Source organism: Aulostomus chinensis, chromosome 6 (assembly GCF_037954235.1).
Source record: "Aulostomus chinensis isolate RoL2024-O1b breed Wild chromosome 6, RoL_Achi_v1.0, whole genome shotgun sequence".
NCBI classification, from domain to species: domain Eukaryota; kingdom Metazoa; phylum Chordata; class Actinopteri; order Syngnathiformes; family Aulostomidae; genus Aulostomus; species Aulostomus chinensis.
Window position 1 is genome coordinate 1,310,001 of NC_141325.1, and position 15,000 is coordinate 1,325,000.

General features: G+C 46.7%; 1 protein-coding gene and 1 long non-coding RNA gene across 3 annotated transcripts in view; one reads left to right on the top strand and one right to left on the bottom strand.

The window, feature by feature from the left end:
- The window catches only part of prdm6 (PR domain containing 6), a 58,942-nt gene that overhangs the window by 1,552 nt on the left and 42,390 nt on the right, over nt 1–15,000 (top strand). For both annotated transcript variants that reach the window (XR_015116334.1, XM_086205698.1), the window contains exons 2-4: nt 1–159; nt 7,216–7,364; nt 7,744–7,902. The exon at nt 1–159 is cut by the window's left edge and continues 524 nt beyond it. Coding sequence is in view for 1 of the 2 variants with exons in the window: in XM_086205698.1 (XP_086061824.1) it covers nt 1–159; nt 7,216–7,364; nt 7,744–7,902 (467 nt within the window). In the remaining variant the exon portion in view is untranslated. The remainder of the gene's footprint in view (nt 160–7,215; nt 7,365–7,743; nt 7,903–15,000) is intronic.
- On the bottom strand, nt 3,348–4,517 carry LOC147259630 (uncharacterized). The gene is made up of 3 exons (XR_015116336.1): nt 4,402–4,517; nt 3,972–4,056; nt 3,348–3,872 (listed from the first exon to the last, which is right to left on the bottom strand). It is a non-coding gene; the product is annotated as an uncharacterized LOC147259630 (long non-coding RNA).

Here is a 15,000-nt window from a genome sequence, read left to right on the forward strand (position 1 = left end):
TGAAGAGCGGCGGCGGCGAGGAGGGAGGTAAAGGAGTGGCGGTGACGGCAGCGGCGGCCAGGTTCAAGCTGACCTCAGAGGAGCTGGACTACTACCTGTACGGACAGCAGAGGATGGAGATCATCCCACTGAGCAACCAGACGGGAGAGCTGAACAACCGTAGGCCCACAGACACACACGCACACACACCCGCACACACACTCACACCTTACACTCCGGTGACCTTTGACCCCCAGTGTTTCTGGTGTTGCTGCTGTTGTGGTGTCTTTACTTCTGCAGCTGGGTTTTGCTCATCTGAAATCTGAGTTTAAATATCAGGAACGATTCAGAAAGTGCAGGCGGACGTGGCGCCGCTCCAGGCCTCCACTTCCGCGTTCAAATTAGAAAACAACAAAATAAATTCAGAACCTTCAAAGTAAAAGCGTGGATGGATAAACACCTGGAGCAGTGATGGGCCGTGAGACGTTCGTCATTGTGACCGTTGCAAGAGGTCGGGGTCAAAGGTCAGCAGGCTGGCTGACGTGGCGGTGACAGGCGGCCTGCAGCTTCACGTCACCGTTCACCGGATTTGACAGGAAACTCGTGAAAGAAACGCCGGCGTGCGCGCACCTGTTGGCGCCTCCACGTTTGAACTGGAGACGAAACGACTGGACTTTAAATTTGTTTTTAATTTTGTTTGTTGTTCAACTTTGAAAATATATTTTGACGAGTGGGAGGCACGAGACAGGAGTCGGGATCTCAACACTCAACTCCTCCTGTTTAGGCACGTCAGCGGCGGGACGGAGCCTGAGGGTCACCGGCGACACGACCCGGTAGAAGAGCACAAATCTTTACGTCCCTCTTGTTTTATTATTGTTAGTATAATTATATTATCATTATTATTACTATTATTGTCATCAAATTATGATTACTATTATTATTAACAACAATAACAACAACAACAATAATAATATAATAATAATAATATAATAATAATAATAATAATAATAATAACAACAACAATAATTATAATGTTACTATTATTACTGTTACCATTATTATTATAATTCAGAAACCAGAAACCCGTCCAGCTGAGACTCTCCAGTCCAGCCTGCTGTTCCGGACTCGTCGGTTCTGCAGGTCCAGACCGGCAGCACGAGCGGCTCTTCAGATTCCGATCGACTGGAGTCAGCAGACAAACTCTCGTCCCTCACAGGTTCCTGCTGTCTTCAAATCAAATTGTTTCTTTTTCATCGGATTCATTATTAAAAGAATAAATTTAAAAAAATACTTCAGATTGGTTTCTAATTATTTTACTCCAGAAAAAAATTTGACATAAAATAAGAGAACGACGAATAAACACATTTTTTTAATATGCGCGTGCAAATGCGCGCGGCGCGTGATATCGACAGACAGAAAGAACTCCGTCACGCACCCCGCACACACACACACACACACACATACGGGCGTGTGTGCATCAGCTGTCAATCACCGCACGGTCTCCCCTCCTCATCCTCGTTCCTCTGATGACGTTTGTGACGTTTGGTTGGCCTCAGCGCGCGAGCCGTCGCTCTCGGTTCTCCTGCTTGTCGGTAAATTTATCTCTCCCGCGCCGCGCGAGGCCCGAGCGGCGGGTGACAGGGAAGTCTCACGAGATGTTTCCGTCACTCACCGTCAAAACTTTATTTTAATTTTTTTTTTAATTTAATGAATATATTAGTTAATTAATTATTTTTAATTTTTTTTTAAATTTAATTTTTTTTTTTTTTTACCAACAACTGTTTCTAGTTTAGGACAGAAACACTCATGATGGTGAGGATGATAATGACGCGCGCGCGCGCGTGTGTGTGTGTGTGTGTGTGTGTGTGTGTGTGTGTGTGTGTGTGTGTGTGTGTGTGTGTGTGTGTATTCCGCGGTGATAAACCGGCCCATCAGCAGTAATCTGCGTCGATACGCGCCGGCAGGCCGATGAGGGATGAAGCGACACGCAGGAATTAATTGCCGAATATAGTTTTGTGTTTGTGGGGGGGGGGGGGGGGGGGGGGGGAATCGATCCTCCAGCCCGCTATTTATCATCCCAACACGCTGTATGGAGGTCTCTGGGGTGTGTGTGTGTGTGTGTGTGTGTGTGTGTGTGTGTGTGTGTGTGTGTGTGTGTGTATGTGTGTGTATGTGGATAAAGCAGTCGCACACGTCAATGTCTGAACTCCGTTATTAACTGCAGCAACAATAACAATAACTACTACTACAACTACTACTTCTATTACTATTACTACTACTAATACAAAATAATATTAATAATAATACACAGCCGAGCAGTGGGAAAGTATCTGTGTTTGTAGTATTAATATTCCTTCGATTCAAAAAGCAGTCAGGTGTCAGGAGGTGACGTTATTCTGTAAACAGTCAGGCTGTTGTGGTCATGTGACTTTACCCACTGATTTAAAGAGAAATTCTTCATATTAAACACATTTGTTGATTAAAAAAAATGAAAAAAGGAAAATATTCAAGGTTTTAAATGGCAATTATGCTTTTTTTTAGCTGCAGAATTTGATTTGATTTTTAAAATTCAAGGAAAATTTGATTTTACTGAAGTTGAAAATTTAAAAAATGTGATTTCTAATCACCTGAATTTCTGAATGTGAAGAAATGAAATTCATCTCAGACATTTTAACACGCGTGACTCACAACACGGGATCCTACTTTTCCCACTTTTACTCCACGACACTTGGCTGTTCACTCCGAACCAAACGCCGCTGACGTGACATCACCTGGCGTGTATTTTAAGTGTTTATGTTAGGGTTGCGTGACAGAGGCGTGGACTCCTGTACAACCGTCACTGTCGGCTCAATGGAACATTCTGGATCTCCATTCTGGTGGTGTGCTTTTATCACATACACACACACACACACACACACACACACACACACACACACACACACACAGAACCCAGAGCAGAACCAAAGTTCAGTTGGACAGTGTATCAGGAGAGCTGTCAATCAAAGCAGGAGTCGCTGCAGCTTTAAATCTTGTTTCTGAATTTGTTCCTTCGTGGTCCATGTGTTTACATTTGTCTCTCTCACACACACACACACACACACACACACACACACACACACCCCTCCCTGGCCCTCCTGAGGTGATATTCTCCATCTGCAGCCTGTAAAAACAACTCAGCCGTTACAGAAGACGGAGAAATAACCGACTTGACTAATAACCAGGCGGCTGGACTCAGCGACGGCGGCACCCACACCGAGATGACACCACAGGTCCCAACGGACTTCAGTTCAGTCTTTTTAATTAGGGATAGAAAGTTATAGAGTTTGAATTCAGTCTCACACACACACACACACACACACACACACACACACACACACACACACACACTAATCTTGTCGTCTCTAATCTTCTGACATTTACGAGAGGATTTTTGAAAATAGATGTTTCCAATAATCTCTTCAAGTTAATCAAAGAAGGACTCAGCGAGCGTCTGAGCCGGGCTGATGGATGCTGGTTCCGGTCCCGAGGAGTCCAGCAGTACCAACGTCCATCCAGCAGCTCATGTTCTTTCTTCAATGAACCCTCCAATGCAGTTATGAAAGCCTTAACATGACAAATAATGGAGGTGGAATATTTCACACCGTCACAGCAACTGACTTCGTTTCTCTGGAGTAAAAAACTTCCCTGGGACGTCACTTCAGACGTCCGGGTTATTATCTTCTGTTCTTGTCACACGCCTCAGACGACGCCGTCGCTCCTCGTCCCAGTCGGATGTTTGCGTAGCAACTTGGGATGTTCAGCCAGTGGAGAAGCCGGAGCCGAGGCGCCGATGCTGGCGGCTCCAGAAACTCATTTGTATTAAATATGCACAAATGTACCAGGGCTGCTCCACGCTATCGACCGCAGACGAGGGAGAGGAGAAACAGATGATGAGAAGATGAGAGGAAGAGGACGAAGGTCTGAATCTGTTGATGGACGTCTGCTTCACCTACATCGGACAGCCGGAGCCTCAAACACATTCTCCGCGTCTCTAAATCTCCATGGAAACAACACAGTCGCAACCAGAAGTCTGAGGTGCTGACAAAAAGTTACATTTTCATCACATATTTTACAAAAATAAGAGATAAAAATATCAATATTTTCATAGCATATTGTCCAAAAATAGGAAATATGGAATCAACAGTCAATATTGTTTTTCCCATAGATGTCCACAAGATTGTAAAGACACATCCATAGGAACAATTCTTTTCATTGTTGATTCATCTGTTGATATTCTCTTGATTGATCAGTAATTTCTCGGATCCATAAAATGCTGGACAGCAGTGAGAAATGGCGCTCTTCCTTCCACGACCTGGGAGTCCACAGCTCAGTGTCAGAAACCAGAGAAAACTCACATTTCAGGAGCTGAAGCTCATTTCTTACCAGCAGTGACGGACGCTTTTATCAGATTTGATGCTGCAGCTCATTTCTTGACCGGCGCATCGTCCAGGACCCTCCTCCGCATGGCGGGAACTTCTCATGCTGCCTTTCGTGGATCTGCACTTTTTAATCATTATTTATAATTTTAGTGAGGAAAATGATATTTGCATTGTCAAATATTTATCTCGAGGTTTGCAGTGGCATTTTTTGGATTTTTTTTTATTCTTATTTTTATGTTCTTGCAAACTTCGTCTTTGCTTCTTTGGTCCATCCAAAGCAGCAAATCCTTGGTATCTTTTTATATATTGAGATGAATCGATACAGTGAATAATTGGTGATTCATTTTCTCTCAGTGGTTGAATTGTTGCTCTGGATGTCGATACGTTCAGTTTATTAATTTTGTTACCAAAGAAACCACCAGGAATTATCGTGATTTATTTCCTCTGCTCATCTTCTACATCCTCAAGCATTTTTTTTACAGGTTGCTCACAGCCACACTTTCCACACATTTTCACAGAATTTTTGTCATGTGACTTTTGGCCTTAGCCAAGTCAATCATGGCTCCGCGGTTGTGTTGCAGAGTGAGGAATTTTATGTTTTTGATAAAATGTTTTTACCGCCAAGGCTTAATTTTTGGTGACACTTGAAAGGAGACTTGCTGCAGTGCTGGGCTCTGTCCTCTTCCTGTCCTCCATCAAGCTTAATTGAGTCTTTTTACGTCTCTGTGTCATCCTGCAGACAGATGAACTAACAAATGGCGCTGAAACACGACCAGGATAAAAGCTTTAAAATGTATAAAAGCAAACGTTTGGAACTGGAGTTTGACGCTGTTTAGGAGCGGAGATGTTTGGCGTGAAGGGTTCTCAGGGAAGCAGCAGACGTTTTCCTGACGCTTGCTGGAAACGGCGTCTGGCTGAGATCAGAGGCAGAGCGGAGGAGCTGTCTAAACACTGCGATGGCTGTAAGAGAATACTGAGTTTGAATGATGGGCAGCGAGGAGAGCACGCCATAACAAGTTCACAGCCAGTTCATCAGTCTGAACGAGACAGGAAGAGAAAATAGATCCGCGGAAGGAAAGACGGCACATTTACAGCTCTGGAGGGCTGCAGGCCGCCATCCATTCACTTCACCACGAGCCCCAAATAAAAAATGTTTTGTTCAAGTTGAGGAGAATTCAGCATTTTTCCCATTTACTCAAGCGTGGACCAGTGTTGGAGTGCGGTTTATAAATGACCAGAGTTCGGTTTAAATGAGATCTATCAATCATGGTGTAAAAGTAGCTGTCACTCGCTCAAACGGCGGATATTTTAATTTTGGGAAAAACAGAAGAGAAAACAAGCTGGACATCCTGTTCCACTCAGCCTGGCTGCGCTCTCCGGCTCTGTGGGAGTTTTGTGTCCAGATAATAATCTCTCATTATGTTGCTACAGTCAATTAACATCCATTACTGTCAGACTGCATCTCTGAGTAAATGTTGACACTCGCTAATTCCCAGCAATGTGCTGCTCGCCACATTAACCTGGAAAAACACGGCGGAGAGGACAGATTCAACCCCTCGACATCATCGTTTCTCATTCAGTCAGAACGTGACGAGGAAACTGACGTCCAGATCAATTCAGTCTCACTTGGCACTGACGACAACATGACGGTCATCTTTAAATCTACACAATGCTGCACAGGGAGCTTTTGTGTTGTTTCTCACTTCTTCAATCACACAAATAAGAAACTGAATAGAACAAAAGTTTCGACTCCAACAAGTTGACCCAAGCGTGTTTAGTTTAGAAGGTCTTCATGAGTCCACAGATGGGAATTAAATTGCAGGTTTGTGTCAAACACCAGGAAAGTTTGCTCTGAAAATTCCTCCACAGTTTGGAAATGTAAGAGCTGCTGTCAATCAAACACTGACACACACACACACACACACATCAGTTGCTGTCAATTAAACACTGACACACACACATCAGTTGCTGTCAATTAAACACTGACACACACACATCAGTTGCTGTCAATCAAACACTGACACACACACATCAGTTGCTGTCAATTAAACACTGACACACACACACATCAGTTGCTGTCAATCAAACACTGACACACACACATCAGTTGCGGTCAATTAAACACTGACACACCCACCAGCTTTCAATAAAACACTGACACACACATCAGCTGTCACTCAAACACTGACACACACACCAGCTGCTGTCAGTCAAAGACTGACACACCCATCAGCTGTCACTCAAACACTGACACACCCATCAGTTTTCAATCAAACACTGACATACCCATCAGGTGTCGATCACCCTGACACACCCATCAGGTGCTGTCACTCAAACACTGATACAACCACCAGCTGTCATTCAAACACTGACTGGCTCTCCAGCTGAAGAATCAGCTGTCAATCAAACCCTGAAACCCCCACCGGCTGCAGTCAATCAAACACTGACACGCTCGTTAGCTTGTCAGTCAAACGACGCCACCCCTCCAGCTACTGACACAAAACATATCTTTTGAATGAAAAAAACAACATGCGAGGGAGGAGAGGAAAAGGTGTGGCCTGTTTCTCGACGATAGGAAAATGGCTTCTGCTTTGTTCCGTTACTGCATCCAGAGCGTTTCTGTAGTTGGAGCAACACAAAACTATAATAATAGTAATAATACATGTAACCCATCTTGCTGTCTGCGAATTGTTTGATTAAATGTGATTTGAGTCACTTTAATCACCTCAGGCTCTGTAGAAGTCACTGATGTGACTTAGCATGGTTAGCGTAGCCACCAGGTGCTGGTTATAAGGCGGGATCTCTCCTCCGTCTGCAGGTTGCGACATGTGTGCAGACAACAGGAATGGCGAGTGTCCCATGCACGGTCCTCTTCACTCTCTGCGCCGGCTCGTGGGCACCAGCAGCACGGCGGCGCCCGTCACTCTGCCAGATGTCCCTGATTGGCTGAGAGACCTGCCGAGAGAGGTGACGCCCTGCTCTCCTGTTGTACTTAGGGAGGGAAAAACCTCTTAGTGAGCTGAATACTCCTATTAGTGAGTACTTGGGAGGTAAAATACTCTGGTGAAGAATTGCAGTGGTAAATGGAGCTGAACTGAAATGCAGCTTTGACTGCTAACTGCTCGTCTGCAAAGGACCATTGTTGTTAGTAAATTGCTAACTTAATGCACATTAATGAGACGCACTTGCCTGAAGTGACCTTAATGACCCTGATGATGAGACCTGTGCAACACTGGAGTATCCGGTCGGGTTTGGGCCCACAGGAACTGAGCCCAGGCACCAGTTCGGAATGTGGCCGGTCTCCTCTCGTTAGAAACACTGTGTTTACTTTGACTTGTCTGCGCAGGTGTGTCTGTGCACCAGCACGGTTCCTGGTCTGGGTTACGGGATCTGCGCGGCTCAGAGGATCCCTCAGGGAACCTGGATCGGCCCGTTTCAGGGCGTCCCTCTGCTGGTGGACAAGGTCCATTCCGGAGCTGCCAGGAACACGCGGCACCTGTGGGAGGTAAGAGCATGAGAATATTTAGCACAAACAACTGACCTGAAAAGATTTTAACGTTGAAGATTCAGAGGCTTCAGTTGCAAGCTCACGTTCTACTGCAGCTGCTTCATTTGTGGTTCATTTGCTGTGCACTGTGAACACAGTATTTAGAGTTCCTTTGTGATTTGTTGGATTTGGTGACACTGGAGATTCATAAAGATGTCTGATTAAGGTCATCTCTTCCAGCACTTTTCACTTTGCACAGAGGAAAACACACAAATGACAAACCCAGACGCACAAATTAGAAGTAATGAAACCACAAAAGCACACAGCACAAAAATAATACGATAAGCTAGCACATAAATCTTCAGTGGTTTTGTCTGTGGCTGGATGTGAAGGGTGTGTGTGTGTGTGTGTGTGTGTGTGTGTGTGTGTGTTGTGGTCAGCATCATGTCACCCCTCCGTCCATTGATCAGAACAGATCGTATTTACATGGACTGGCAGTACAAAGTCAATGTGGCCGTTATAAACAGCTGCATTAGCATGAGAGAGAGCAGGGGAGAGAGAGAGCGGAGAGACAGAGCGGGGGAGAGAGGGTTGGGAGATGGAGAGAGACGGATGAGTCTCTGGTGGCCGGGCTGGTAAAGGTCAGTCAGACGGCGGTTGATGGGACATCAGTCTCGACTCTTGACTGCAGCAGGCTGTCAGGAGGGTGGGGTCAGGGGGTGGGTAGAACTGAGGGGGGGGGGGGGGTCTCAGAGGTCAGGGGTGGGGGACCATTAAAGACATCAAAGGTCAAGTCCAGCAGGGTCAGGGAACTGCTGGTGTACCGTTAGCAGAACATGAATGAGGGGAACCCTGGGTTCAGTGTTTGTTGAGGGTCCCGACCTGAACCCCAGACCTCCGGAGGTCTCCAGGGACACGGAGGCTGTTACTCAGGCAGGTATACGGACCGGGTCTGGGGGCTCCGTTGCCATGGTGAACAACTCTGTTGGGGTGCCGGGCCACTATGTGTGTGTGTGTGTGTCTAAGTGTAGAATTATTTGTGTTGTCTCCCATCGAGACTCAAAATGGGGAAATGGATGTGAAAGGGGTGGGTCTCTTGGTCACTGCGTGTGCCGACGGTGCTGCTGCCGGCCTCGTTGTCTTTGCTAGCAGAGGTTTATTGGAGTTGTAGTTCCAGACAAACGGCGGGAAAATGTTTGAATGTCGTGGTGAAACCCTCTGACCGTGTGGGAGCAAACACGAGCGAATGGCTGTGATTTACACGTCGAGTCTGAGCGGAGGGGAAGCATCCGGTCGGTCGTCGTGTTTGGACCTAACAGAGTCGCACTGGGACCCTCTGTGGGCCTCCGACCAGCCTTTGAAGCCCTCTGCCCTGGAGAAATGCTGATCCGATAACCCGCTCTAACCATTGGCAGCGTATCGGCTGCCGGGCTTAAAGCGGTCATTAGGCCTATTGATGAAGAAGCTTTACACACAGATCCCATTAAAACTCACTGGTTGTTAAACTCGCTTATTGACGTCCAGCGAAACAGGAAGAGATGTGTGTCCTATAGCCAATCAGGGAGCTGGTGTCATGTTGTCTATGGCATCCAGGAAGGGCCAGTTTTAATTAAGACTCTTGCCGTTACGTCTGGGTGCAACAGCAGAGGATTTTCTGGCGCTGCAGTATTTTACGCCTCGACAAATTGATCCACCTCTGCGGTGGCGTTTGAGTCGGACTGAACGATGGAATAAATCTCCGACGACGTGACCTTCATCACTCCGGTCCTGCCTGAAAAAACCTTGAGAGACCTCAAAGCAAACAGTTTTTTTTTTTTTACAAGTTTATCTAAATGTTTTATAGGTCTGACTAAAGGATGTCTCATCATTTTCCCAGTAATTTTGAGCAAAACAAACAAAAAAAACGAAGGAAATAAAAGAGGTTAAAACAATGGTAACAACTCAAAGTCCTCGTGATCAATCCTAGTAAACGAATCCTCCGACGTCCGAGCGATCGCTGGGCCGAGGCTCGGTCTGGCTGATGCATCGTTCCAGCCAGACCCTCTGGATCCAGACCTGCATATCAAGGGCGCAGTGCAGCTGAACACCGGTAACACAGGACAGGAATAGCGTCACGTCACCGGCTGTCATCATCAGAGCCTCTGGACGCCAGGAGGATCCGCTCGCCTCTTTTGCCCGTAAACATCCAGATTCGTTGATTATTCCTTTAATCGTCAATTATTTGCCAAGCAAACTCATCAAACTCCAGCCAGGGTTTTTCTGCTCGTGTCCATTTCTAACAGACGACTCTCGTGTGTTTGACCTTTATTGGACCTTCAAGTCTGAGAAATGACGCAACTAAAAATCAATACCAACGCATCTTTGTTGCATCTCCATAACAGCAAGGCATCGCCCCGAGCCGCCCCACGCAAAATACCGAACATTGAATCTTCGGCTTAAAGAAGGAGAGAAAGTAACAGGAATAATTACAGTAACAGTCGAGGTGAGACTGGATGACGGAACGCAGCGTGAAACGTTCCCAAGCGTTCCGACTCACGGGCTTCACACAGTTGCAGTTCAAACAGTGAAGGAATAAAAAGGAGGGAACGTAAAAAGAAAAGCAGGAGGGAAGTGGAGTAAAAGTTGTAAACAAAATACGATGAAGGAAGCAGGAAAAACAACAAGCAAGGAGAAGCATGAGTCTTTTATTTGCTGATGCTGAATGTAAAATCTGAGGCAGAAAAACATGAATTCCACATGTGAAATGCGTGGAACTCATCAGAACCAGAACCATGCGAAGACAGGATGCAGCAACGACAACATTAGAGGACGATTTTGTCCTGGAAAACTACGTTTGATGAACGTCCCAGGAACGGTTCTGTGGGTTTGCCCTTCAGGCTGGAGAAGAGCAGCACGCGCGGATGAGCAGAGAGAAAAGGGGAAGGTTTGATGTCCTTGATGAGGGCTGAACACAGCGAAGGAACAACAGCGGCGACGGCAGAGACCGCGGTGATCCGTGTCTGATCCGTCAAAGCGGGTCGAACCATCTGACCTCTCCGTTCATGGCGTCGGCCCACGAACGCAGCAGCAAACATCGTAACTCCGCAGCAGCAGAGAAAGGAAAACTTCAGCTGCACAGCTGGAGCCTAAATATTTTCTTAGAGTGGGACGCTGACGAGGCCCGCGAGGATCCACAAACATTCCTCTCGTGTTTTTCCCCGGGGTCTGAGTCACTGTTGTCACGCGTCCGTCCGTCCGTCCGTCAGCGTATCTGGTCCCTCCATGACTTTGTGTTTTCAGCGGTTTGTGGTCACAGCGTCCAGTAAAGGTCTTGCAACGTTTTCCTGAGTGATGTCATGATTTACTGTTTGTGTTCTGTCTGAGTTCTGGGTTTTATTAAAGCGTCCGATCGTCATGACGACATTTACGTGAATGGATTTATGTCAGAGGACATGTTATGTTTTCCGTGCTGCTTGGATTCCAGTGAGGCGTTGGGCTTTTTATCGGTGGAATATATGAATCTGAATAGTTGTGGTCACATGATGTAAAGCAGCAATTGCAGGATTTTGAAAGTATCTTAATAGCCTCGATGACTCTTTGATGTCCGAGGTCGACGAGGGCGCCGACGTGTTCCGGGACTCGGTCAGAGAGAACAACTGCTTATGATATTGAACATAAAATCAAAATAGGTTCCAGTTCCACTAACTGAACTGCTGATACCGTCAGATCCATCAAAGGTCCAGTGTGTAAAACTAAAGTTACGGAACAAAATACTCAGAACTTTGTTTTCGTTTCACCTTAAACTGGGAATCATTGTGATTTCATCATCTTAGTGACAGATTTAAGCTCCGCCCTCTAAATGTTTCTTCGTGACTGATTTAAGCTCCGCCCTCTAAATGTTTCTTCGTGACTGATTTAAGCTCCGCCCTCTAAATGTTTCTTAGTGACAGATTTAAGCTCCGCCCTCTAAATGTTTCTTAGTGACTGATTTAAGCTCGCCCTCTAAATGTTTCACAGTGACTGATTTAAGCTCCGCCCTCTAAATGTTTCACAGTGACTGATTTAAGCTCCGCCCTCTAAATGTTTCACAGTGACTGATTTAAGCTCCGCCCTCTAAATGTTTCTTAGTGACTTATTTGAGCTCCGCCCTCTCAAAACAAGTGTAGTTTTTTGCATCCCACAGGAAGTCAGACTCACACCGACATTGTGAGTTGGGTGACAAATCAGAACCCTGACTGTTCTTTGTCATGTTTGGTGAAAAACCCTCTGTACGGAAAAGCAGGAGAACTGTTCCGCAGCCGGTTCTGTTTGGTTAAACCCGTTCCGTGAGTCGGGTTAACTCAGTTCATTTCTCCGCTCTGTGTGACATCAGCTTGTAGGCACGGAGACTGCAGGGGTCCCAGAACAAAGACAGGTTTTCCATCAGGACCCTCGTGATGGAATAACACTGTGTGTGTGTGTGTGTGTGTGTGTGTGTGTGTGTGTGTGTGTGTGTGTGTGTGTGTGATAACCCAGTAGTGTTGAGTGTTTCCTCTCCTGTGTTGCTGCCTGTAGAGGTTTTACATGCTGTGATGAGCAACAGTACAAACATTTAGACGTTCTTTCCATGTCACAGGTTCAGACCACCTCTGGATGTTCTTAGCCTGAGCATCAAGCACCAAGTCAAGTTGGATCTTTGTATAAAACAATGTTCTACCCGCCTCTGTTCTGCTAGCAGTGTTCCCTCACATCTGACCTCCTGACTTCTCCCCATCTTGAGGTTTATGTTGTGGATCTAAACGGTGACTTGGGGTTGTGTTATTCTAGAAAAGAGGTTCCTTCAATGACATTGGACACGCCCTGATTGTGACATCAGAGGAAGTGTGAGGTTTTTTTTTTTCAGGCACCACCTGACTAGAAGTTTTGATGTACTGGTGAATCTGAAACGGCTCCTGATGTGGAGTTCATGATTTCAGTAGCTTTGGGTCAAAGTGCCACATGGATGCCGTTGGATCTTAGGTAGCGACTGGCCACCCCCACGGAGAGAAGCCGCCCGCTAGAGAACAACGCCGGCGTAGGTCGATAACTGCGTAGGTTCAATTCCCGTTTACAGGGTTAGGATGAACTATCTCGCTGTTAAAGTGACAGATGCTCAACAGCGACCTTGGCGGAGCAAAGAGGGGAATCACATGACGGCCCCTAGAACCAAACCACCGTCAGCTAAACAGCAGATCCGTGGTTCGGTTCTTCTTTGTCCTCTCACCTCGGGCTCAGCTGTGGAACCAGACCGCCATCTGTCCCGAGACAAAACCCAGGGTTTTTAAATGGACCCAGAGCCATGACATCATCCTGATGATTTCTGCTGACAAAGACACCAGATTGGATGACTTCCTTTCCAGTAGGTGGCGGCACCTCAGCCTGGGTGGCGTCGGTGTGTGTGGCTCTGCGGCGGCCTCATCATCTTGTTGTGTGAGAAAGCAGCGAGCTCAGATGGGATCTGGCTGCCGGTGAATCAGCGTCGGTTATCCAAATATTATCGGTTACTCTGAACGATTATTGCCCTTCTGATTTATGAGCCGGCTCGCCACTCGCTGAAAACACTGTTTCAGACGGTGACTCGCTCTTGTTGGATGTGCGGCGGTCCAGACTGTTGCTCTTGGGCGCGCCGGCGGAGACGGCGGTGACGGCAGCAGGTTTTATGAGGCTTACAGCTGAAAAATGGACTCGGCAACAGGTTCTGTTTGAGGAGGGTGACAGATGTGGTGAGGAGCAGTATGTGGCGGGCGCAGGAGGAACCGCCCCTCATCCTGGTCGCTCCTCCTGTGGCTGAGGAGGATCAGGTAGAACAACGTCACACCGCAAACCTCCGAACCTCTCAACCCTCAGAACACTGAAACTCAAATCTCTGTGTTCGTGGCTGGAACGTGTCTGAAGCCACTCTCCCAGCGATGATCAGCCACTGGGACGGAGGAAGAAACCAGCCAGCAAACCAAAACTATGTGCTGAAAGAGGCTAAAAGGTTGACTGCTCGCTCACCTAAAGGCTGCTAGAAATGTTACGTTCCCAGAACGTTCTGCGGCTATCAGGACGTGGTCTTCTAGCATTCCTTGTGTGTCACAGACGGTCACAATGTGGAACTCGGTTCTGCTGGATCATTCGTCAGACTCTCTGTTAACGCTCGGATGTACTGGGAACATTTAGGGAGCATTTTAGGGGAAGGTGTTTTGGATGTTCTGTCTACATCTTCTGTGGAAAGTTCCTCTTATGGTACTTGTGCAAAGATGAAGTGAAGAACTAAATAGGACCAGAACAACATGTTTCTATCCTCTAAAGGTTCCTGTTCCGTCACGCAAAGTTCTGCAAACATGTGAATGTATGGAGACCCAGAATGTCTTACATAAGTTGATGTTCCTAAATGTTCCCAGAGCATCCAGAATATAGAATGTAATACTGCCCCCAGAACAATTAAAGATCTTCAGAAATGTTCTAGTAGTACACGGTCTGAAACCCAAGAGGGAACGTTCTGTGGTGACAATCGCCTAAACATCCCCAGAACCTCACTACTACCCTTTAGGAACATATAACTGTGGAACCTTTTCATCTTGAAGGGATCATTTTCATATGACCTACAAAGAACCATATGGGAACTTTTTCCTTACAGAACATGACAGTGAAGTGGGAACATTTTTTGGTTCGTTGCAATGGGATCTCGATCAAACTGCAGGACTTTTACTATCAGGGGAGGATGTTTCTAGAACATTCCCAATGTTCTGTTTGGGAGCTTTAGAGAACATTACACAAGGTTCCCATGTGGAAGATCCCTCTCTGCGTCTTTGTTGCATAACTGATCGTTTGTCCTCTCCAGTGTGTCCATGTTCTGTTCAAGTTGCTAGTATTTACGTGGTCGTCCTGCAGTCTGAGGAGGAGGAGGAGGGAGGGGTGAGGAGGAGGAGGGAGGGGTGAGGAGGAGGAGAAAAGAGGAGGGGTGATGGGGGAGGGGTGATGGGAGGAAAGGAGGAGGAGGAGAAGGAAGGAAAGGGGTGATGGGAGGAGGAGGAGTAGGGAGGAAAGGAGGAGGAGGGAGAGGAGGAGAAGGAAGGGGAGGGGTGATGGGAGGAGGAGGAGGAGGGAGGAAAGGAGGAGGAGGGACAGGAGGAG